This window comes from Herpailurus yagouaroundi, unplaced genomic scaffold (genome assembly GCF_014898765.1).
Source record: "Herpailurus yagouaroundi ecotype Mexico unplaced genomic scaffold, PumYag 192, whole genome shotgun sequence".
Classification (NCBI taxonomy): domain Eukaryota; kingdom Metazoa; phylum Chordata; class Mammalia; order Carnivora; family Felidae; genus Herpailurus; species Herpailurus yagouaroundi.
This window is the reverse complement of record NW_024412423.1, coordinates 566,572-590,099: the sequence shown is the minus strand read 5'-3', so window position 1 is coordinate 590,099 and position 23,528 is coordinate 566,572. Positions and strand designations below refer to the sequence as shown.

The 23,528-nt window shown below is 48.9% G+C and overlaps 1 protein-coding gene across 2 annotated transcripts in view; it reads right to left on the bottom strand.

Moving 5' to 3' along the window:
• The window catches only part of TBC1D9B (TBC1 domain family member 9B), a 44,715-nt gene extending 21,591 nt beyond the window's left edge, over positions 1–23,124 (bottom strand). For both annotated transcript variants that reach the window (XM_040444180.1, XM_040444181.1), the window contains exons 1-6: positions 22,884–23,124; positions 16,991–17,109; positions 13,744–13,972; positions 12,594–12,852; positions 11,309–11,516; positions 7,969–8,181 (exon numbers count right to left, since the gene is read on the bottom strand). In XM_040444180.1, coding sequence (XP_040300114.1) covers positions 7,969–8,181; positions 11,309–11,516; positions 12,594–12,852; positions 13,744–13,972; positions 16,991–17,109; positions 22,884–23,109 — 1,254 coding nt within the window. In that variant the 5' untranslated portion in view covers positions 23,110–23,124. The remainder of the gene's footprint in view (positions 1–7,968; positions 8,182–11,308; positions 11,517–12,593; positions 12,853–13,743; positions 13,973–16,990; positions 17,110–22,883) is intronic.
• Between the last annotated feature and the right edge of the window lie 404 nt (positions 23,125–23,528).

Sequence of the window (23,528 nt, the reverse complement as noted above, 5' to 3'; positions counted from 1 at the left end):
TTTTCTTTTGACTGGTCACTTTGTTTCTGAGCTTTCTAAAAGTTCTATTTATACCATTCTTCAGTAGTTTCTGTCATTTCTAATTCTTTAAAAAAATTTTTTTTAAACGTTTATTTATTTTTGAGACACAGAGAGACAGAGCATGAATAGGGGAGGGGCAGAGACAGAGGGAGACACAGAATCTGAAACGGGCTCCAGGCTCTGAGCTGTCAGCACAGAGTCCGACGCGGGGCTCGAACTCACGGACCATGAGATCATGACCTGAGCCGAAGTCAGACGCCTAACCGACTGAGCCACCCAGGCGCCCCTCTAATTCTTTTTAGATCATTTTGAAATATTAGGGTACAGTTTTCATCTGCCTTGGAGGGATACTGTTCTGATGTGTTTTCATTGTCTGTGGAAGGTTATTTGGTTCATTTCCCCCCCAATTATACCTTTGTATGGAGTGCAATCACAATCTTCTGTTGCTTGTGTTTAAATGATATAGATTCTTCTGCACTTTCAGGAGGATGTCATACATGTCAGGGAGATGTGGGTCCAGGTAGCTTTCTGCACTGAGCCGTTAGTGGGGTCCATCTTCTGCTGTACCTCTCTGTGGAGCCCTCTCCCTTTAGGACTTCCTGATCCATCTCCGCTACTGTCAGAGGCTTCTCTCTGTTTTACCCCCTGGGTTCCTGCCCTGCTCTGTCCCAGGTCTGAGGGAGGGCTCTTTCTTCTTGGGAGTTATCATTGGTGTTTCAAATCCTTTACTGCCTCAGCACAGCTGCTGACTCTATATCCAGTTAGAATAATGCTACCATTGGTGGTTTGACCCCATCTACTTGTAGCTAACCCTTCCACCTGCTTTTGTTGAAAACAAAACTTCCACTCTTAAACTTGGTCTGGGCCTTTTCCTGAGGAAACTTGGTAAGATTTAGAAGTGACCCTGCTCCCGTCACCTTGTGCCAGTTAAAGGCCACTCCAGTCAGGCTTTTCTTCCTGTCTTTCCACTGAGCAACTCTAGTCAAGGCCACTATGACCTCTGTTTGTTCTCTTCAGTAGTCCGTTCTTAGTGTTCGTTATGCTTGACGTCACACTTCATACACCCTAAACTGAATTCTTCCAATTTTGCTCTTCCTGCATCTTCCCCAGGTCCTTAAATGGTGGCTTTATTCTCTAAGCTGCACAGTCAACGCTACAGCATCATTTCTTTGTAACCCCCCCTCTTTCTCCCATACCCAGTATCAAACCCAAAAGTTTAACCTCAGATCTACTTCCAAAACGTATGTGATATACAAACACTGAACAATCCAAAAAGGAAATCAAGAAAACAATTCCATTTCTGACAACATGGAAAAGAATAAAGTGCTTAGGGATAAACCTAGTCAAGGAGGTGAAAGACTTGTTGGCTGAAAACTACAAAATCTTGCTGAAAGAAATTAAAGAAGGCATAAAATAAACAAAGACATTTTGTGGTCGTGGATTAGGGGAAATAAGATTAAGATGTCAATACTCCCCAAAGTGATCTACAGATTCAGTGCAATCCTCATCAAAACACCAATGACTTTTTTTTTTAATTTTTAATTTTTTTAAAGGTTTTTATTCATTTTTTGAGAGACAGAGAGAGACAGAGTGCAAGCAGGGAAGGGGCAGAGAGCGACAGAGACACAGAATCTGAAGCAGGCTCCAGGTTCTGAGCTGTCAGCACAGAGCCCAACGTGGGGCTCAAACCCACAAACCGCAAGATCATGACCTGAGCCAAAGTCGGCCGCTTAACCGACTGAGCCACCCAGGTGCCACCCTCCCCCAATGACTTTTATGCAGAAAAAAAAAATCTAGTAAAATTCATATGGAATCTCAAGGGCAGGACCACAAAAAGCCATAACAATAGCCAAAGAAAATGAAGTTGGAGGTTTCATACTTCCTGATTGAAAAATTTACTATAAAGCAGGGGCACCTGGGTAGCTCAGTTGGTTAAGCATCTGACTCTTGATATCGGCTCAGGTCATGATCTCACAGTTGTGGGATGGAGCCTCGGGTCAGGCTCTGTGTTGACAGTGCAGAGCCTGCTTGGGATCCTCTCTTTCCCGCTTACTCTGCTTCTGCATCCTTTCTTTCAAAATAAATAAACATTAAAAAAATTACTATAAAGCAATAGTTAAAACAATGTGGTACTGGCATAAAGACATATAGATTAATGGAACAGAACTGAAAGCCCAGAACTGAACCCTCGAATATATGGTCAAATGATGTGTGACAAGGGTGCCAAGACTGTTCAAGGGGAACAGGTTAAGTTTTTATTGCAAATGGTGCTGAGAACTGGATATTCACATGCAAAATGATGAAGCTGGACCCTTACCTCACACCATACATGAAAATTCACTAAAAACTGGAGCACAGACCTAAATGCAAGAGCTAAGCCAAAAAAACTCTTAGAACAAAACACAGAGAAAAAGCTTCATGACATTGGATTGGCAATTATTTTTTGGATATGACATCAAAAGTGCAAGAAATAAATGAAAAATAGATAAACTGGACTACATAAAAATTTAGAACTTCTGTGTATCAAAAGGCATAATAATCAAAATGAGAAAACAACCCATGGAATGAGAGAAAATGTTTGCAAATTATGTATCTGATGGGTCAATATGCAGAATATATAGATAACTTCTCTAACTTGACTACAAACAACCCAATTTTAAAAAAGGTGAAGAAGGGCTTGAATAGACATTTTTCATAAAGGCTAAACAAATGGCCAGTAAGACATGAAAAGATGCTCGGTATCACTAATCACTGGGGAAATGCAAACCCAAAGTTCAATGAGATACCACTTCACATCCATTAGAAAACTCAGAAAATAACAAGCATTGGCATGGATGGGGAGAAACTGGAGCCCTTGGGCATTGCTGGTGGGAATGTAAAATGGTAGAGTCATTGTGGAAAAAGGTATGGCAAGTCCTCAAAACATTAAACACTGAATGACCCATTGACTTCTTCCCAGCAATTCAACTTCTGGGTATATCCGTATGAACTGAAAGCAGGGTCTTGAAGAAATATTTGCACACCCACATTCACAGCAGCATTACACAATAGCCAAAGGGTGGAAGGAAACCAAGTGTCCATCAAAAGATGAATGGCTAAGCAACCACGGTATAAACATACAATGGGATATTATTCAGCCTTAAAGAGGAAGGAAATTCTGACATGTGCTACCATGAGGATGAACCTTGAGGACATTATATTAATAAGATCAGCCAGTCACAAAAGGAACTCTTATAAGACGCACCTTGGGCAGTCAAGTTCGTAGGAACAGAAAGGGGAGTGGTAGTTCCCAGAGGTGGCAGGGAAGGGGGATAGGGAGTGAGTGTTTCAGTTCTGCAAGACGGAAAGAGTTGATGGACAGATGGGGGTGGTGGTGATGGTTACACAAGATGTGAATGTACTTCACACCACTGAACTGTACACTTAAAAATGGTTAAGATGGTGGGGTGCCTGGGTGTCTCAATCAGTTAAACGTCCAACTTCAGCTCAGGTCATGATCTCACAGTTCGTGAGTTCAAGCCCCAAGTCAGGTTCTGCAGTGACAGCTTGGAGCCTGATTGGGATTCTTTGTCTCCCGCTCTCTCTGCCCCTCCCCCACTCACACTATCTTTGTCTCTCTCAAAATAAATAAATAAACTTAAAAAAATGGGTAAGGGGTGCCAGGGTGGCTCAGTCGGTTAAGTGGCCAACTCTGGCTCAGGTCATGATCTCACAGTTCACAAGTTCAAGCCCCATGTCAGGCTCTGTGTGGACAGCTTGGAGTCTGGAGTTTACTTTGGATTCTGTGTCTCCCTCTCTCTCTGCCCCTCCCCGGCTTGTGCTCTCTGTCTCAAAAATAAACATTAAGGGGCGCCTGGGTGGCACAGTCGGTTAAGCGTCCGACTTCAGCCAGGTCACGATCTCGCGGTCTGTGAGTTCCAGCCCCGCATCAGGCTCTGGGCTGATGGCTCAGAGCCTGGAGCCTGTTTCCGATTCTGTGTCTCCCTCTCTCTCTGCCCCTCCCCCGTTCATGCTCTGTCTCTCTCTGTCCCAAAAATAAATAAACGTTGAAAAAAAAAAATTAAAAAAAAAAATAAACATTAAAAAATTTTTTAAAAAAAATGGTTAACATGGTGATTTTTAGGTGATGTGTCTTTTACCACAACTAAAAAACAAAAAAGTACACCCTGAATTTGACCACCTCTTACCAGCTCCACTGCTGCCTCCCTCGACCATGGCTCTATTGTCCCACGTCCTGACTACTGTAACAGCCTTCCAACTCCGCTTCTGTTTTCGCCACTCTCTAGTCCAGGAGACACAGAATGAGAGCAGTGTGGGTAATTTAACACAGTCTAGGAGCCATATTAAAAAGCGTGAGATGGGGCACCTGGGTGGCGCAGTCGGTTAAGCGCCCGACTTCAGCCAGGTCACGATCTCGCGGTCCGTGAGTTCGAGCCCCGCGTCAGGCTCTGGGCTGATGGCTCAGAGCCTGGAGCCTGTTTCCGATTCTGTGTCTCCCTCTCTCTCTGACCCTCACCCGTTCATGCTCTGTCTCTCTCTGTCCCAAAAATAAATAAACGTTGAAAAAAAAAATTAAAAAAGCGTGAGAGAAATTGGTGAGATAAGTGTTAGCAACATATTTTATTTGATCCAATATAGCCAATATATGATTATTCCAACACAGAATTCATAGAAAAGGTTACTGAGATCTCTTTTCATTGCAAATCTTCAACCTCTGGTGTCTAGTTTATGCTCATGGCATGTTTGGATTTGGACTAGCCGCATTTTAAGGGCTCAAGAGCCACTTGTGGCTTCTGTACTGAGGAGCTGCACCTCTAACCTATTCCCAACACAAGGCGCCACACTAGTTCTGTGAAAGCATGCACAGATGTGTCGCTCCTCTGGTCAGAACGTGCTGACAGCTTCCCGTATTACTGAGTCAATGCTAACGTGCTTACAAGGTCTACAGGCTTCCATGCTCTGGCTTCCTGCCTCCTCTCTAACCTCACTTTCCACACTGGTCTTCGCTTGTCTCTGTAGCCTGTGCCAAGCTCAATCCCACTTCCGGGTCTTTGCACCTGCTATGTCCTCTGCCTCCAACACTCTTTCCCCAGATACTTCATGGCTTGTTCCCTTCTTTCAAGCTTCTGCTTAAATGCCATGTGATTGGAGCCCCTCCTTTGTTTGCTTATTGTCTGTTTCTCTCACTAGAATATGAACTCTGTCTAATCTGTTCACTGATCTATTCCCAGTGCATAGAATAGCACCTGGCACCTGACAGAAATGCAATAAAAATGTGTTGGGTGAATGATGACCATTTAGAAGGGGCCAGGGGCCTGTGCTAACTCTGGCCCGGCAGCCCTGTCCTTTGTGGTGCTGGGCCTCATGAAGGCAGCTCAACATGCTTGCTCATGTCCCTTTCCACTCAACCTAAACTTACTCTTCCCTTGAATTCCCAGATCAAGCCCAACTTCCTCTAAGAAACCTTTCTGAGTGTTTCTAATGAACAGGTTCTGTCTGGCCCCTTCCCATCCATTCCTTACCTGCTTAATAACTTACTGAGCATTGATTACAGGGGTGGAAAATTTAAAGGTCTCTGTGGGCCAGACCAGATGGGGGCTCTAGGGAGCTGAAGGCCATGTGCTACCTCTTGGCTCCAATGCCACCTGGTGGGAATGTGAGCGCTGTCACACCAGGGCCGCAGATTTTTCCAGAGAAGCCAAATATGTGGATTTTTATATGGACTCTTTTAGTCTTGAAGTGTTTTCACAAACTCAGATTGACCCACAGCACACACATCTTGTCATACCAGGAAGCAGGCAAAAATGACCAGGGTTGTGTCAAAAGGGCGCAAATGTGAACCTCAGTGGGCTCTCTCTGGTCACAGATGGACTGAGGATAATAACTGTCATGGATTGAAACATATCAAGGCGCCCAAATCTGTAAGTTCATAATTACACTACAAAATAGACATAACAAATGACATGATCACATCTGGAGGATGCTAGGGAACTGACTCATCATTTGAAAAACTGGTGAATAAAAAAAAGGAAGGCTACAAGGTTTACTCTGCCTTTCCTATGCGAACTGTGCCTCAAGTAACTAGGTAGTTGATGAGGGGGCTCCTCTCAATATGGAAGTATTCCAGCTAATAAACAGAAGGAATGGTAGTAGTAGAGTGCCACCATCTTGCAATCCCTGATGAGTTACCAGATCTATACAGGGCTCGACAGTGACTGATAATGGCACATAACACAATGACCAGGTATTAATATAGCTCTTGGTGGAAGTATGTAGCTCCTCAATCACCCCACGTACAAGTAGATCTGCCCCCTAAACACACAAACAACTGAACCTGAATCTGATCTGGATCTCACTATCCAACTACCAACTGACAGAAAATAGGGGACAAAGGGACACATCAGGAAAAGCACAAATGACCCAATTCCTTCAACAAAACACTGCAAGAAAAATGAGAGAGCAGAAGTCTACAGATAAAAAGGAATTTAAGAGACGTATCAATTGATCGCATGTGACCTATCTGTACTTCAACGCAAACGATCGAATAGTAAAAAGTTTGGGGAAACGTGAATACAAATGCAGTTGACCACTGAGCAACACGAGTTCCAACTGCACGGCCTCACTCACACATGGATCTTTTGGATAAATACAGTATTGTAAATGTATTCTCCTTTCCTTATGATCCTCCTCGTCTTCCTCTTTTTTTTTTTTTTTTTTTTAAAGGTTTTACTTTTAAATAATCTCTATCCCAACGTGGGGCTCAAACTCACAACCCTGAGATCAAATTGCATGCTCCAACAACTGGGCCAGCCAGGCGCCCCTCCTTATGATCTTAATGACACTTTCTTTTCTCTTACGTTATTGTAAAAATGCAGTATATAATACATATGTAGATAACATACAAAGCATATGTTAATCAACTGTTTATGTTATTTGTAAGGCATCTAGTCAACAATAGGCTGTTAGTAGTTAAGTTTTTGAGGAGTCAAAGGTTATAGGTGGATTTCTGACTGTGTGAGGGGTCGATGCCCCTAACCTTTGCACTGTTCAAGGTTCAACTTTGTTTTTTTTTTATGTTTATTTATTTTCAAGAGAGTGCCAGAGAGAGAGAGACGGGGACAGAGGATCCGAAGCAGGCTCTGCACTGACAGCAGTGAGCCTGATATGGGGCCTGACCCCACGGACCGTGAGATCATGACCTGAGCCGAAGTTGGGACACTCAACCAACTGAGCAACTCAGGCGCCCCTCAACTGTCTTTGATATTAAGGAATTATTGTTAATTTTGTTGGTGTAATAATGATATTGAAGGTAAGTCTTTAAAAAGGAGGCCTTGGGCACCTGGGTGGCTCAGTTGGTTAAGCACCTGACTCTTGATTTTGGCTCAGGTCATGATCTCATGGTTTGTGAGTTTGAGCCCCACATCATGCTCTGTGCTGACAGCATGGCACCTGCTTGGGATTCTCTCTTTCCCCCACTCTCTGCCTCTCCCCAACTCGCAATCTCTCTCAAAATAAATAAACTTAAAAAAATAAAAATAGATGAAAAGGAGGTCTCTCCCTGTAAAAATCCCTGAAAGATTGACAGAAGAAATACCAGTAAATAAACCCATGCTGGATAGGCCTTGATAGTGTAGCAAAAGTTCCTCACGGATGGAAATGAGGTTGGTTGGTCAAGCCAGGGAAGGTTTCTTATGTGGAATGGGACTTGGCGCAGACAGGTGAGGCCCAGAGGACTGGGGGGTGTGGTGGGGTGCAGAGAGGCCTGTGAGGTCAGGCAGTGTGTGGCTGGGATACCGGGATGGGTGCTAGATTAGGCTCTCCATCCTGCACCCAGAGGGTGCCCTCCCCACCTGAGGCCACAACAGGCACCATAAGATCAGACTCCAGCATGGAGGCCCTGGCCCTGGCCCTGATCCCCACCTCACAGCTCCCAAGGGGCCCTCTTACCTCTGGGGCCGGCTCCACAGTGCTGGCTTTTCTTCCCACTCCACTGCCGCCCGGCTGCTTGGATGGCATCTTCTGGAGGAAGTCAGAGATCCTCTGAACTAAAAAATCACGGTCTTTCAGGTTGGCGAACAAGAAGGTCATTTTGCTCTTGGTGCTAATGGACAGAGGACTGGGCAGGACACTGGAGCTGTCAGCTTTTTCAACAATAGTCACCTGAGAAGGCAAAAAAAAAAAAACAAACCCCAACCTATTAGGCATCTGTGTCTTGGGATAGAAAGCTGAACAGTTTTGTACGTCTGAGACACAGCGGCCTCACCTAGTTCTCTCCTGGCCAGGGCGCTGTGAGGGGTCAGGGGAACTCTCTGGGCCCCACTGCATCCATATGTGGACTCTGCTGCTTGCTAACATGTGACTCTGAGCAAGTTACGTGCACATCTAAGCCTTGTTTCCCCCAGTTGATGTGGACGCGAGCATATCAGCCTCGCAGGGCTGTCATGAGAATGATGATGCAGAATGAAAGGTGCTCAGCCCAGCTGCTGGTCCATTTGATTTCCCAAAGATGTCCGGTTACTCTCTTACTCTAAAGCACAGTGAGTGGCCCTGCTTGCACTTGCTGACAGTGTGTCCTGGGTCCAGCTCTGACCTTGAGGCGTGTGGACAGAGCATCACAGGTGTGGAAGGTGCAAAAAGGACTTTGAAGGGATGCCTCTGCAGAGCCTGCAGCCCAGGGGCTGGACTATGGACATGTAGGCGAAGCATAGTTCTCACAGGTGAGTAGGGACCGAAGGGTGAGCTAGGACTCCATCAGGCTGCTTCGTGCCGAAGGCACCTCCAGGGAGGTACAGGGAGGTAGCAACTGAGGTTGAGAACTGGTAGAGCCAGGGGAGGAACTGGGGCAGACATCAGGGCAGAATTCCCAGCGAACACCCTGAGGAAGGGATGGGACCAGCTTGACAAACAAGGAAAGGCTGGAGAAGCTGGGGCAAGAGTGAGGACGAGAGGGATGTGTGAGTGTGTATTATGTGTGCATGTGTATGTATGTGTGCAAATGTACGTGTAGGAGTGCACACATGTGTTATGGTGTGTATTTATGCATGTATGTGTGTGTAGGTATGTGCATGAATGCATATAGGGGTGGTAATGTGTACATGTATCTACATGCGTGCAAGATGTGTGTGAGCGTGTGCGTGTGTGTGGTATATGTGCAGATGCATGTGGGTGTGTGTATGGTGTGTGTATATGTGGATAAGTATGTGTGCAGATGCATATGAGTGTGTGTTTGTGTGTGTGAGCACATCTGCATGCATGTAAGCTAAGACCTAAAAAGGAGTGAATGGTTCACTAAAGGTCCACAGGTCACAGCAGGCAGCTGGGGACTCTTCTAATCACAGGAGATGCTGGACGAGCCGGGGCAGGGCACTGACATGCTGTGGGAGGAGGGGACTAATGGGGTTCAGTGCAGGCAGCACCCTCCTGAGGAGGTGGCTGTGGAGAGGAAGGGACGTGCCATGGTTGGGATGCGGGAACAAGGCCAGGTCAGGAGCAAGGACGGCTCCTGCTTCTGAGCTGAGCAGATGGACGGATGGACGGAATGCTGCTTCCCAAGGCTGCAACAGGAAGAGCATGTTTGGAGGGTGGGTGCAGAGTCAAGAGCCTACTGGGTGTGGGCACACAGCATGCTCTGAGTGGAAGGCCCTGTGAAGTGCCCTGGTGGGTGCAAGGAGGATCATCAGCACCAGGCCGGGTCTGTCCAGACTAGCTGTGGGGCCAGTCCCATCCCAAGAGCCCCAGACAGTCTGCCCCCGCCTCAGCCAGAGCTCTCTGCCATCAGAAATGGCAGGATCAGGGGTGTCTGGGTGGCTCAGTTAACAGACCAATTCTCAGTTTCAGCTCAGGTCATGATTTCATAGCTCATGATTTTGAGGCCCACCTCAGGCTCTGCACTGACAGAGTGGAACCTGCTTGGGATTCTGTTTCTCTCTTTCAAAATAAAAAGTAAAACTTAGGGGCGCCTGGGTGGCGCAGTCGGTTAAGCGTCCGACTTCAGCCAGGTCACGATCTCGCGGTCCGTGAGTTCGAGCCCCGCGTCAGGCTCTGGGCTGATGGCTCGGAGCCTGGAGCCTGTTTCCGATTCTGTGTCTCCCTCTCTCTCTGCCCCTCCCCCGTTCATGCTCTGTCTCTCTCTGTCCCAAAAATAAATAAAAACGTTGAAAAAAAAAATTAAAAAAAAAAAAAGTAAAACTTAAAAAAGAAAAAAAAGGTAGGATCATCAGGAGAAATACAGCTGAGGCCTAAGGAGACCTCTGCACCCACCCCAGGTCTCAGGGCCAGGTCAGCACAGCGCCCAGGATAGACTCACGGGCCCAGTGCAAAAACGGAACATGGGGTTAGGGGCTACCTGAGCCTTGAGCTTCTGGCTCTTTTGAGTCCTTTGCCTCTGACTTCCCTTGGGGAAACGAGGCGGCACGTAGAACCACCCACCCCTGCTCATAGCTGCACCTACAGTTTGAGTGCGTTGTACAAATGCAGGGAGGTGTCACTGTTCTGGGTTTTTAATAAAATCAAGATACTGTGATTTGAGTTATAACTGAAGATCCTTACTGGGCTTCATAGAGTTGAACAGCCCGCCTGTTCTGCTGGGCCATGAGGAAGAGGAGGCCTGGGAACCTGCTGTGACTGTGGGGTCAGTGCTTTCCATCTGGGCAGGGGCCCTCTCCCTCACTTTCTACACCCTTCACAGCAGCACAGAACAAATGGCCTTGCCTTCAAGGTCCCTGTGGAAGCCTAAGAGACCTGAGAAAAAACACTTCCGACAGGTGAGAGCTGTCCCATCCCTGACAGGTGAAAGCTGACCCTTATCTGTGACAGGTGAGAGCTGCCCCCATCCCTGACAGGTGACAGTGGACTTCCAGCCCTGCTGGAGCCAGAGTCACAGCCAAGGCAAGTGTTGGGAGAGGAACAGTAGATGGCCTCCAAGAGTGACATGGTGGGGTTGGTGAGGGTCCAGAGTCCTCCAAGCCCAGCCAAGACAGGACTTTGCTCAAGTCCAAGTGCAGGGCCAGGAAGGCAGGACTTGGGGACACTCACCTGCTGGACACCACTGGGATTTGACTGGAGAGGCACAGGACTTTCCTGAAGTTACCTCATGTCCCAGTGTGAGTGCTTCTGGCATGCCAAACCCCACCCTGCTCCCCAGCAGTCAAGGGGGTCCCTGAGGGAACCTGGCAGCTGGAGGGGCCTGGCCCCAGTGCAGGGGCTCAGGGAAGTTGCTGACTTGCTCTGTACCCTCCACAGGCCCGCCACCAGATGTCGTGGAGCTGGCATGGCACTGGGGGCTCACCTCCCGGAGGGGTATGATGAGGTGGCATGCGTCCTCCTCTTTGCTGGCAAAGCAGATGTAGTTGCTGGAGATGAACATCTGGCCAGGGATGTGCAGTTTGTTGAACGGGGTCCACAGCGTACAGCCTGTGTGGCCATCCAGGCGCTCGTCCCTGGGCAGCCGGAACGTGGCCCGGTAGCACTCGTTCTTGGCTCGGGCATCCAGGTCTCTGGGAAACCAAGGTGGGGTGGAGGAAAGGAGATAAGAGTGAGGACACAATATGCCCGCAAGGGGACCTCAGAGCCTTGGTTTCCACACGGGATTGGGCTCTTTGGGGTCATGCCCCAGGGAACTTGGAATTCAATAAAACACACACAGCAGATGGCCATGTACCACGGGAGACATCTGCATGACCAGCAGAGGACATGTATGCAGCACACAGTGTGCCTTTGGGCCGCAAGGGCTCTGGAGGACACCCACAGCTTGACAGGGCTTCACATGTCGCTTGCTCAGTGCTGAGGATGGACAGGGCCCCAGTGCCCGGGGGTTCCCCACACCTGCCCTGCATGCCTCTGCCCCAAGGCTGCTACTTCTGCCAGGGAACACCCAGCCCCACCCAAACACCCAGAGGAGGACTCCCCAAGATGTCCTATTGATGAATGCAAGGGTATGCTCACTTATCTGATGGCCATGTGAAGTGGCTGCCTGGCACCCTGGTCCTGGCCCCTTTGGTGGCTCTTTCCTTGGAAATATCTTTCTCCTGAGCCCCCCCCGGGGGAGAGGGGGCTGCCAGCAGCCTGAGCAAGGCCTGGCAGGCATACCCTGATGGACAGTGTCAAGTCCTGGCCCTGCTTGTTTCCTTTCTGGAAGGTTCCAGCAGCAACCCCATCACTCACATATGGAGAGTGACATCCTTGGATGGACATGCTGGTCCTGAAGGTGTACCTCACGGTCTGGGCCAAGGCCATGGTCTCTGGGGGCAACCCAGGAAACAGCCAGGCGGGGATGAGGTCTTGGTACACAGGTATGAATCCGGGAACCCCTGAGCTCCCGGCCAGTCATGCAGGTTCGCAGCTACAATTGAGGAACACAACGGTAGTGCTCCGGGGAGGAGGGCCAGCCATCATTACTGTCTACCAATCGCCAGCATACGAGCCCCTCCACCTCACAGGGCTTTGAGAAGTAACTCTTTGTGGTTAGTAGTAGCTATTTTTGGATGGCACCTCTGTGGACCTCATGGTGTCCTCCTGTCCCAAATACACCCCGAGAGGGGGGCAGGTCCCTCCCACCCCAGAGGGCCACTCACCGCTTCAGAGCCGAGATGTTCCTGTGTGGCCGGGAAGGCCGGGGCAGTGCCTTGTCCTCCAGGAAGCCCTCACTGTCCAGCAGCTGCCGCATGGCCAGGTTGGCCAGCTGCTCCATGAGCTTGAAGGTCTCACCGATGTTCAGGAACATGGAAAAGAAGAGCTCCTGGTCCCGGGTGTCCACACGGATGCTCTCGGGGAAGAGCAGTGTGGCATTCTTCTCCAGCCTTGTGACGTCTACCCATTGCACCACAAGGCTCACTGCATGCCCGCAGGACAGATACACCAGTGGGTCAGACGGGCCGGAGGGCTGGACAGCACGTGCACCCACTGGGACAGCCGCTCCCCAGGGAATCACTGACTGTGTGTCCCCGAGGGAATCACTGACTGTGTGTCCCCCATGCCTGAGCCTGGTTGTGCTGGGACATGTGATCCACATGGAGGGACCGGCCCCAAGAATATCTGGGGTGACTATGTGTCCCACAAATGATTGAAGGGTAACACAGATGAACATCGGAAGTGAGCTGAGACCCTGGTCCAGAGAAGCCCACCTAGTGGGAGTGTGCTGACAGAGGGGACGTTGACCCCTGCCTGGTGAGGAGGTGGGAGGGGCGGGGTGGAGAGGGAAGAAGGGCAGGTGGAAGGGTGTGTCAGATGTGTGCCTGGTGGGACAAGGCCTTGCTGGGCTCAGGAGGGCTGGAGCCCTGGGAGCTCTTTCCTGGGGTGATGTAGCAGCAGAGGGCGCCAGCCTTGTGTCCGGAGGCAGGGAGGGTCCTGCAGCAACAAGGCACCCCATAACCCAGAGCCACTCAGGGATGGCAGGTGCCCTTGGATATTCCACTTAAAGGAGAGAAGGGAGCCCCCGTGCAGTCACTCTGTGAGGAACCACGTCGATGGATGGAGGTGGGATGGGGAGCCCCCAAGAGCCAGGTGCAGACCTAGCTCGAGTCTGGGCCTCCCTACCAAGAGCCGGTGAGGTGCACTGGGTTTCGGGGAGATCCTCTGGTGTGTGTGTGGGGACAGAGTATCTGGGGGCCGAGAGGAAGGAAGGCACTCAGGAACCCGAGCGGTCTGGAGAGGTGGTGAGTTTTCTGGGGTGGGGAGGCAGTGGGGAGAGAAGCTGAGGATGAGGGGCCTGCCTGCTGCACTCACCTTCCTTCCCCAGCAGGAACGAGTAGAAGCACAGGTGGTTGACGGTCAGGTAGAGCCAGCCCTGCCGGGGCACGCGACCTTTCCAGTAGCTGCAGGAGTAGTAGTTGACCAACTTCTCCCCCTCTGGCATCCCAAACTGCTTCCGCATCTTCAGCTCGGCCTCCTTGAACTTTCCGGGGTCCTCGTCTCCCTGGGGCTGCAGGTTCTTGTTCTCTTCTGCGATGATGCCCTGGAGGAGGACAAGGGAACTGACTCCTGGCCTGCCCAGGGGTTTCTGTGGCCCCAGGGAACCCAGGCAGTGGGACCCAGGACTCTCATTCACTGGCCCCAGGGCCACAAGCATGGGAGGCCCAGTGGGCAAGGCTGGGGCACACGGTTGGACAGACAGACCCCAGGCAGATGCCCTCAACTCCCTGAGCTAATAATACTTCTAGCATGGCTGGCTTGAAGTAGTGACTTTAAAGATAAACATTTCTTCTTCTTTTTTTATTTTCTGAGAGAGAGAGCGTGCGCATGTGTGCACGTGCACGGGAACAGGGAGGGGGAGAATCCCAAGCAGGCTTGGTGCTGTCAGTACAGAGCCCGATATGGGGGGGGGGGGGGGGGGCCTCAATCCCATGACCCTGGGATCATGACCTGAGCTGAAACCAAGAGTCAGACGCTCAACTGACTGAGCTACCCAGACACCCCTAAACTCCTGAATTGGTTGGCTTAAAGCTTTTTAGGGTATTTCTCTCTCCTTTTTAAAACTCTGCTTTTTTAGGGGCACCTGGATGGCTCAGTCGGTTGAGTGTCTGTCCAACTTTGGCTCAGGTCATGACCTCATGATTTGAGAGTTCAAGACTGCATTGGGCTCTGTGCTGACAGCTCAGAGCCTAGAGCCTGCTTTAGATTGTGTGTGTGTGTCTGTGTGTGTGTGTCTGTGTGTGTGTGTGTGTGCTGCTCCCCTACTCGTGCTGTCTCTCTCTTAAAAATAAACATTACAAAAAATAAAAAAAACCAACTCTGCTTTTTTATAGATGGTTCTCATATTTCATTCTTTTCATTGCTTATTTGAGGTTTCTAGCTTTGGTCCTGGATCCCTTTTGCCACAGGTTTATGTCTTAGCTGGTTTTCAGGAAGTGTTGCCTTTCTGCATTGTTCCTTTGTTTCCTATGCAGTTAACTTCTGCCCTTTGTGATTTCCTTCAAATTTCCTGATTTCTGGAGTCAGAAATGCTAACTTACTGAACTGGATGCCTGGCTCATTAGTTTCCACCTTTTCTTTTTCTTCTCGTAAGATTTAAGGCTTCAGATGTTCTGTGTACTGTTTTTGCTGCAGTCCACAAATTCGGATATGCAGTATTTTGACAATCATTCAGTTCTAAGTATTTTCTTTTTTAAAAAATTTCTTAAGTAGGCTCCATACCCAGTGTGAAGTCCAGTGTGGGGGCCTGAACTCACCACTCTGAGATCAAGACCTGAGCTGAGATGAAGAATCTGATGCTTAATCGGCTGAGCTACCCAGGCACCCGAGTTCTAAATATTTTTTTTTTAATTTTTTTTTTCAACATTTATTTATTTTTGGGACAAAGAGAGACAGAGCATGAACGGGGGAGGGGCAGAGAGAGAGGGAGACACAGAATTGGAAACAGGCTCCAGGCTCTGAGCCATCAGCCCAGAGCCTGACGCGGGGCTCGAACTCACGGACCGCGAGATCGTGACCTGGCTGAAGTCGGACGCTTAACCGACTGTGCCACCTAGGCGCCCCAGTATTTTTTAATATGCATTTCTTCTTTAACCCATGAGTCATTGAGAAATTTTGTTCTGTTTTGTTGGTTAGTTTGTTTGGGTCTGGCATGGAAGAAACATTTAATAATGTTGCTGCTTCATCATCATCAATATTCTTATTTTTAAGCTTATTTATTTACTTTTGAGAGATACAGAGATAGCATGAGTTGGGAAGGGGCAGAGAGACAGGGAGGGAGAGAGAGAATCCCAAGCAGGCTCTGCACTGCCAGCACAGAGTTTAATACAGGGCTCAAACCCACGAAACTGAGAGATCATGATGTGAGATGAAACCAAGAGCTGGATGCTTAGCCAACAAGAGCCACCCAGGTGCCTCCATTATTATTATTAAGTTAAGCTCCACTCACAATGTAGAGCTTGAACTCACATCCCCAAGGGATCAAGAGTCGGGTGCTCTACCGACTGAGCCAGTCATTATTATTATTATTATTATTATTGCCCAGCTTGCTCATTAGGAGAATAGAGACTTGCCTCTGCCCTCCTTGCCTTTCTTCGTGCAGCTAGAAAGGCAATGCAGGTCTTACTCTGAACCCCAAAGCACACGGGGAAGAGCCGAGGAACTATTGGTGTCATCTGCCCAGGTCTGGAAAGTTCTGGCATAAAGAAGTCACAGGGCCTGCTCAAAGCAACTATGCACCGCGAAACTTTGACTCAGTAAGAACCCCCAAGAAATCTAACTGAAGGCAAAATAACTGAACAAAAAGAAGACACACATGAGCATGCGCTTAGGTAGATGTTCCTTACAGTGTTAACTGCCCCCCTGGAAAAGGAAACAACCCAACTATCATTGCATCAGTTTTTATGCATATTCCACTAAGTATAACATATATGACCTAACCAGTCATATGTCATAACCAGTCAGGACCTAACCAGTCCTGACATAAAGCGCTCAGTACGGTACTCCATAAATGCTACGCTAGCAAGAAGTACTGCTCTCATTTTGCAGAACAGATAGCAGCTGCTTCCCCTCCTACCATAGGCTGGAAGGTGCCGTTTCCAGTCTTTCTGCTGACAGTGCTGCAGAGTATGTGTTATTCTGCACGTATGATGACACCATATGGTAAATTCCAAGGAAGGGAATCACTGGGTCAGAGGGTGCACACATTTTTAAGTAGTGTTCGTTTTGTAAATGAGACATGCCTCCAACTATTCTATCACTTCCATCTTCTTCCTGTTACGGTGGCCAAGGCATTGGCCATGAGAGCTGCTCCTTTGTGGGGAATGGAAACTCCCAGCTAAGCTTGGTCAGACTCCTGCAGCTGGCCGGGAGAAGCAGGGACCTGTGTGGCAAGTTCAAATGCCCCTTTCAAGACTGAGAGAACAGGAGTGAACACTGCCTTCCATTTCTAGTAAACAGAGAGAAGACCTAACCACACTGTTTGGAGGTTAAATAAGATGATACAGGTGAACCTGCCAGCCCAGAGCAGGAGCAGGAGCCAGTGGTGGAAGTTGAACCTTACGTGTATCTTGCCCTTGACGAAGGTGGTGATATCTTCCTCATTGTCAAAGATGGACAGCGTCTGGAGTAAGTTATTTTCCAGCCATTCCCAGTGCTTTGTGATCTCTTTGCGGGAAGAACCTAAGGAAGGTTTGGTGGAGTAAAAAAGAGGAAAATCATTAAAATCACCAGGCCTTAACCATAAATTCAGAGACTAAAACAGATGACCTAATTTGCTATATCCAAAAGACTCCAATCTTCAGGCTGCTAACTCTTTTCCTAGTTAAACTTTACGTACAAGGGTGCCTGGGTGGCTCAGTCAGTTAAGTGCCCAACTTTGGCTTAAGTCATGATCTCGTGGGTCGTGAGTTCGAGCCCCACATTAGGCTCTGGGCTGACAGCTCAGAGACTGAAGCCTGCTTTGGATTCTGTGTCTCCCTCTCTCTCTGCCCTTCCCCTGTCCTCACTCTGTCTCTCCCTCAAAATTAAATAAACATTAAAAAAACCCCACAACTTTACATACATAACAGTAGTCATGAACACGAAAAATGGTTCAGGCAGAATTGTAGAGAGTCATGTGGAACATAAAGCCTCCATTTCCCCTAACACCAAGTAAGAGTCACCACTAGCTTCCTACATGCCCTTCCAGAAATAGTCTATAGATCTGCAGGTTTGCTTAGTTGTAAAGATTTCCCTTCCAGATAAAAGGACTTGATGTGGTCTTTGATATATAGGTGATTGACCAGACAGTCAGACTTGTAAGTGCCAGCAGTTTCAGGAGCATTCAGGTGTCCACAGATGGCAGCTGGATGGAGCTTCCTGTAGGACTCCAGGCCCCTGGCCAGCTGGTCTTCTGTGGGGCAAGCCAGAGGCTCTCGCCTGCTCTCTCTGAAGCCAGAGGCACCCACCCAGGCCTTTGCCTGCAAGGTCCTCCTCACCACCACTGTTCACACCCAAGCCCTTCTCCTGCCCCCTCCTGACCCCTGCAGCTTCTGGCTAGTCCCCAGTTTCAGCCCGCCTAGGAGGTAGTCCCTTCTCTCCTCAGGGAAGGGTTCTGGAGGGCACAGCAGCTCCAGTGGTAATGGAAAAACTTAGGGCAGTTTTAATGCCGCTCCTGAAGGGTGGGGCAGCTGTTTTCTCTGCCCCCTCTCCCCAACTGAAGGAACTGGGAGGGGAAGCAAAGGGATGACAGGGGTCTCTGCCTGGCTTCCCCTACCTCTTTGGGATTTTGCCTGTGCCTGGCAGGGAATTTCACTCAAGAACTGCTTTCTTTCTCTTTTCTTTTTTTAAGATTTTAAATTTGATTTATTTGGAGAAAGAGAGAGGGGCACGTGTGCAAGCAGGGAAGGGTCAGAGAGGGAGGGAGGGAGAGAATCCCAAGCAGGCTCTGCACTGTTGGTACAGAGCCTGACACGGGGCTCAAACTCATGAAACCGTGAGATCATGACCTGAGCTGAAACCAAGGGTTGGATGCTTAACCGACTGAGCCACCCAGGCGCCCCTCAGGAGCGCCCCTCAGGAACCGTTTTCTGAACGAATGAACACCAGAAGAGTGAAAGCCCTGCATCCTTCTCAGCGGATCAGTTTATGGACTGTGAGTGCCCGTGGTAAGGCCCACAGATTAGGCATGGAGGGAGCCTGAGTAAAGACCCAAGTCCAATTTTTGCTGGGTGCCTGATTCTCTGCCACCCATCCTTCCCTACCTATCAACAACCTTCCACCAGCTGAAGACTCAATCCTGACCCTGCCCTGGCCAGGCCAAGTTGGTCCCTACCATCAACTCTGTCCCAGGCATCTCGCTCACTGATTGCTCTGGGACATGTCACAACCCAGCTGGTCTTGGTTAAGGTTGATTGTTCCTTTACATTTACCCAAGGAGTTCACTACTCTAGCAATCAATACTGAGCTAAGACCCTTCCCCTCTCCCGTGGGCCAGTGTGAAGATGCCCACGTGAAGGCAATTAAACCCAGATTCCTACAACTGTCAGTGAGTCACAACAGACCATCAAAATTACAGGCATAATTCCACCCACAATTTCCTTCTTCTCCCCTCGTTTTTCCTTTGGACTTCTTTTATGGCCTCCTTTCCCTGGTGCACAGAGGCCAAGGTCTTGTTGGTAGGAGAAGGGATTTCTCTTTCTCTCTCTCTCTCTTTTTGCCAAGAACCTGTATTTGAATTTTGAAGTTAAATTCGCAAGTGATACAGCTCTAGAGTCATTGTCTTTCATGCACACATTCCTGGCAACCTCAAACAGAAGAAATCTTGTCCACACTGTCCACTGTGTGGATCTGTCTGCACTTTGAGTATAAATATTTACCTATGTGCATTCAAAAGAATTATCAGTTAGAAGTAACTCAATCTTCCCTTAGCACTAAGTAAACACAAACTATGCCATCTTTATGTTAGGTTCAGAGAATAAAAAAGATAGCTAATCATTATTAAGTGCTACTTCTGTTTTCAGAACTTCTCATGGAATATCTTATTTTCTTCTTAGAGAACCTTGGAGACAGTACCATTATTTTTGTTTTATAGGATGGAGGTGAGGCACAGAGAGGTTAAGTGAGTTGCCCAGTGTCACACAGCTGAGATGTGACCAAACCATGGTCCTAGCCCAGGCTGACTGGTTGCTCAGACTCTACCCTTGCCCTTAGGGAGCTGCCAGTCTAGGGTAAGAGCCAGTGAGCCCTTAGTGTGAAAGTGCTGATAAAAGTACCCCAAACATGGTGAGTCTGGAGTAGCAAGAAGGAAAAAGTGGATACCTGGGTCTGGGGAATCTGGTTTTCCATAGGAGCTGACACTGGGCGGGTTCTCAACAGAGTGCAAGGTTAGGTGGATGTGGGGGGGGACACTACACATTGGCCAGGACAGGTGTGTCTGGTCTGGCTGAAGGCCAGTTGTGAGATGAGGGAAGGACAGAAATGGAGGCAGGCTGGCCCCAAAAGTCCTTTAATGGAAAGCTAAGGAGTCAGGATTCACTGGGCAGGTGTCAGCATGACCGTGTCTGGTTTTGCAGAGCTGAAGAGGAAGGAGGGAGGCACAGCAGAGGTCAGAGCAGGCTTGGGGGGTGTGGTAGAAGCAGGAGTAGGTCAGTGTGTGGCCTGAGGCTAAAGACTAAGGCTCCCCAGCACCAGGCCCTGCTAGTTCCCACACTGCCACAAGCATGGCCTTCCTCTCACTGCCATGGATTGTCTCTTCCTCATCTGCTGAGAAGGAACATTGCTGAGACAAGGGAAAATCTCAAGGGCCCATTTTATTAAAAAAATTAAAAAAATTTTTTTCTTAACATTTATTTATTTTTGAGACAGAGACAGAGCATGAACAGGGGAGGATCAGAGAGAGAGAGGGAGACACAGAATGTGAAACAGGTTTCAGGCTTTGAGCTGTCAGCACAGAGCCCAACGCGGGGCTGGAACTCACGGACCGTGAGATCATGACCTGAGCTGAAGTTGGACGCTCAAACGACTGAGCCACCCAGGTGCCCCTAAAATATTCTTTTAAAGTATTTATTTATTTTTGAGAAAGAGAGAGAGAGAGCATGAGCAGGAGAGGGGCAGAGAGACAGGGAGATACAGAATCAGAAGCAGGCTCCAGGCTCTGAGCTGTCAGCACAGAGACTGACGTGGGGCTCCGACTCATAAACTGAGAGATCATGACCTGAGCCGAAGTTGGACGCTTAACTGACTGGGCCAACCAGGGGCCCAAAGGACCCATTTCATTTCTTTATTTTAAAGTTTTATTTATTTAAAGTTTTTTTGATTTGGAGAGAGGGGGGGTGAGAGTGAGAGCTGGTGGGTGGGGGGGGGGGGGGGGGGGGGGGGCGGCGGGGGGGGAGGGGGACAGAGGGAGAGAGAATCCCAGTCAGGCTCTGTATCCTCAAAACAGAGACCGATTCAGGGCTCAAACCCACCAACCGTGAGATCATGACCTGAGCTGAAATCAAGAGTCAGATGCTTAACCCAGAGGCCTCCACAAAGGCCCATTTTAGAGTAACGTGTCTCCTTGCAGCTCAGGCACAGGACAACCTCCCTGGGTCCCACCTGATAGGAAGCCCCTCTCTCAGGCAGACTCTGGAACCAGGAGAGCAGGGGTCCCAATTCGCCCCCACCTGGCCTTGGGCCATCCCAGACTTTGAAGCCTTTGTTGATTCCTACACAGGGGAAAGGGCACCTCTGTTCAGGTGCCAGGGAGGAAGATGACTTTGGAAGAAGGGGTCTCAGCTGTGAACGCTCTTATCCTTTCTCAGGCCTCCTAACCCTCGCTGTGCCACAGTCTCCTCATCTTCAAAATAAAGGAAAAAAAAAACTCACAAAAAACAGTTTCACCTTCTCGAGTTTTTGGGAGGTTCACATAAGTGCCTGGCCTGCTGCGTGTGCTGTCTGAGTGCTGGCTGTGACCGTTAATGTATCCCAGTGACCTCAGCTGGGTTGGTACCCACTGAAAGAGGACCTCCTCCCAGACTCTCGGGAGGGCTGAGCGTGTCTCCTCCCAGGTGGATGACTACTGCCCATCCCATTATTCACGGCAGCTACTTCTGTAAAGTCTCATGAACAATACTGACCCCAGGGGAGCTACAGGGAAGGCTAAGCTCCTGTAAACCTGTGGTCACAACATTTTCATCAACCAATCAATACATGACTTTGTTTTATGTGGCTCTCTGATTAAAGGCACCCTATTTAATATATATTAATTCCCTAACGTGGAACTCATGGCTAGCAGCTCTGTCTGTAACACATGCCTGAATGAAGCTTCTCTAACACACCTACTTTCTCTATGAGGCACATCACACTTTTTGTGCTTAGGAACCCAGCCAGCACCTTGGCATTACATTTGGGTCCACTTTATTTATTTGTATTTTATTTATTCAAACAATTTTTTATGTTTATTAATTTTTGAGAGAGAGACAGAGAGAGAGAGAGCACGAGCAGGGAGAGAAAAGGAGACACAAACTCTGAAGCAGGCTCCAGGCTCCGAGCTGTCAGCACAGAGCCCAATGCGGGGCTCGAACCCACAAACTGAGATCATGACTTGAGCTGAAGTTGGACACTTCACTGACTGAGCCACCCAGGCACCCCAATTTATTTACTTTTAAAGTTTATTTATTTTGAGCGAGAGAGCACACCCATGCAGGGGAGGGGCAGTGAGAGAGGGAGAAAGAGAGAATCCCAAGCAGGGCTTGATCCCAGGAACTGTGAGATCATGATCGGAGCAGGAAGCAAGAATTGATGCTCAACCAAAGAGCCACCCAGGTGTCCCAGGGGGCGATTTGAAACAAAGTCACCAACAAACAACACAAAAAAGCGCAAAGTATGGTGCTTAGACTACAGAAAGGATATTCGTTTACAGTTTGACAGCTGACACAAGAAGACAAAGATGGGGGTGCCCGGGTGACTCAGTCGGTTGGGTGTCCGACTTCGGCTCAGGTCATGATCTCGCAGTTGATGAGTTCGAGCCCCGAGTCGGGCTCTGTGCTGACAGCTCAGAGCCTGGAGCCTGCTTCAGATTCTGTGTCTCCCCCTCTCTGCCCCTTCCCCACTCATGCTCTGTCTTTCTCTCTCAAAAATGAATACACGTTAAAAAAAAATTAAAAAAAAAGAAAGATGGCTTGTTCTTGTTCCCCCTCAGCAGGCATCCTGTGTGTTGGGTAACTTCAATTTTTCACTGCTCCGCACATGCACGTTCCCACCAATGTCCACAATCTCAAAGCACTACAGGGCACCTGTGAACCTCTGAGCTGCCTTCCTAAGCTGGACGCAGGCTGTGTGGGCTGTGTGGTCTGAACGAAGGGTAGCACCAGGTTCTCTGGAGGCAATATCCAGTCCAGGAATGCAGGCTGGGTCCCCTCCCTGCTGGGGGGCCCACCTTGCTTATCTAGGGCAGGCCCTGTCCAGCATCCCTTGTGATTCAAGGCACCTACCACATGCCACTGTCCAGTAGACCTGGGAGTCCTGGGTCTGGTGCAGGATTCGATAAGGGGCCACGCGGGCACTGGAGTCCAACACCACGTCCAGGGTGCCCACAAGAAGACCTGGGAGCAGGGCAGAGAGTGAGGGTGAGGGAGAGCCACACCGGCAGCCGAGCCCGGAGGCAGCCAGAACAGTAGCACTGCCCTCAATGCCATGAGGCGATGACAGGTCTGGCATCACCCTCGTCCACCAAATAACTTCTTTTTCCTCAAAGGCCTTCAGCTGTATCTGATCCCTATCAAAAACTCCCCTCCCACTTCTTCCTGGAAGCTTCTGCTTATTCTCCTGACTCACAGATGCTTGCAGGCAGGGGCAGACTCAGGATTTAAGGGGCCCTTTTTATAAGCTTAAACAATTCTGGGGGGCCCTCTTTAGGAAAAATACAAAATTGGGTTTGAAAACAAGCATTTCTTTAGAACGAGAAAGGACAAGTCTCAAATTAAAAACAAAAACAATACCATGGATATCACAAAATCCAGACAAAAAGTACAATGTGTTTTATTAACTGCCAGACACATCTCATTAAGATACATTTTTGTTTTTGCCCTGACATTTTTGGCCATGTACTCTGATGGCTTTTTCAAATATAAGACAAT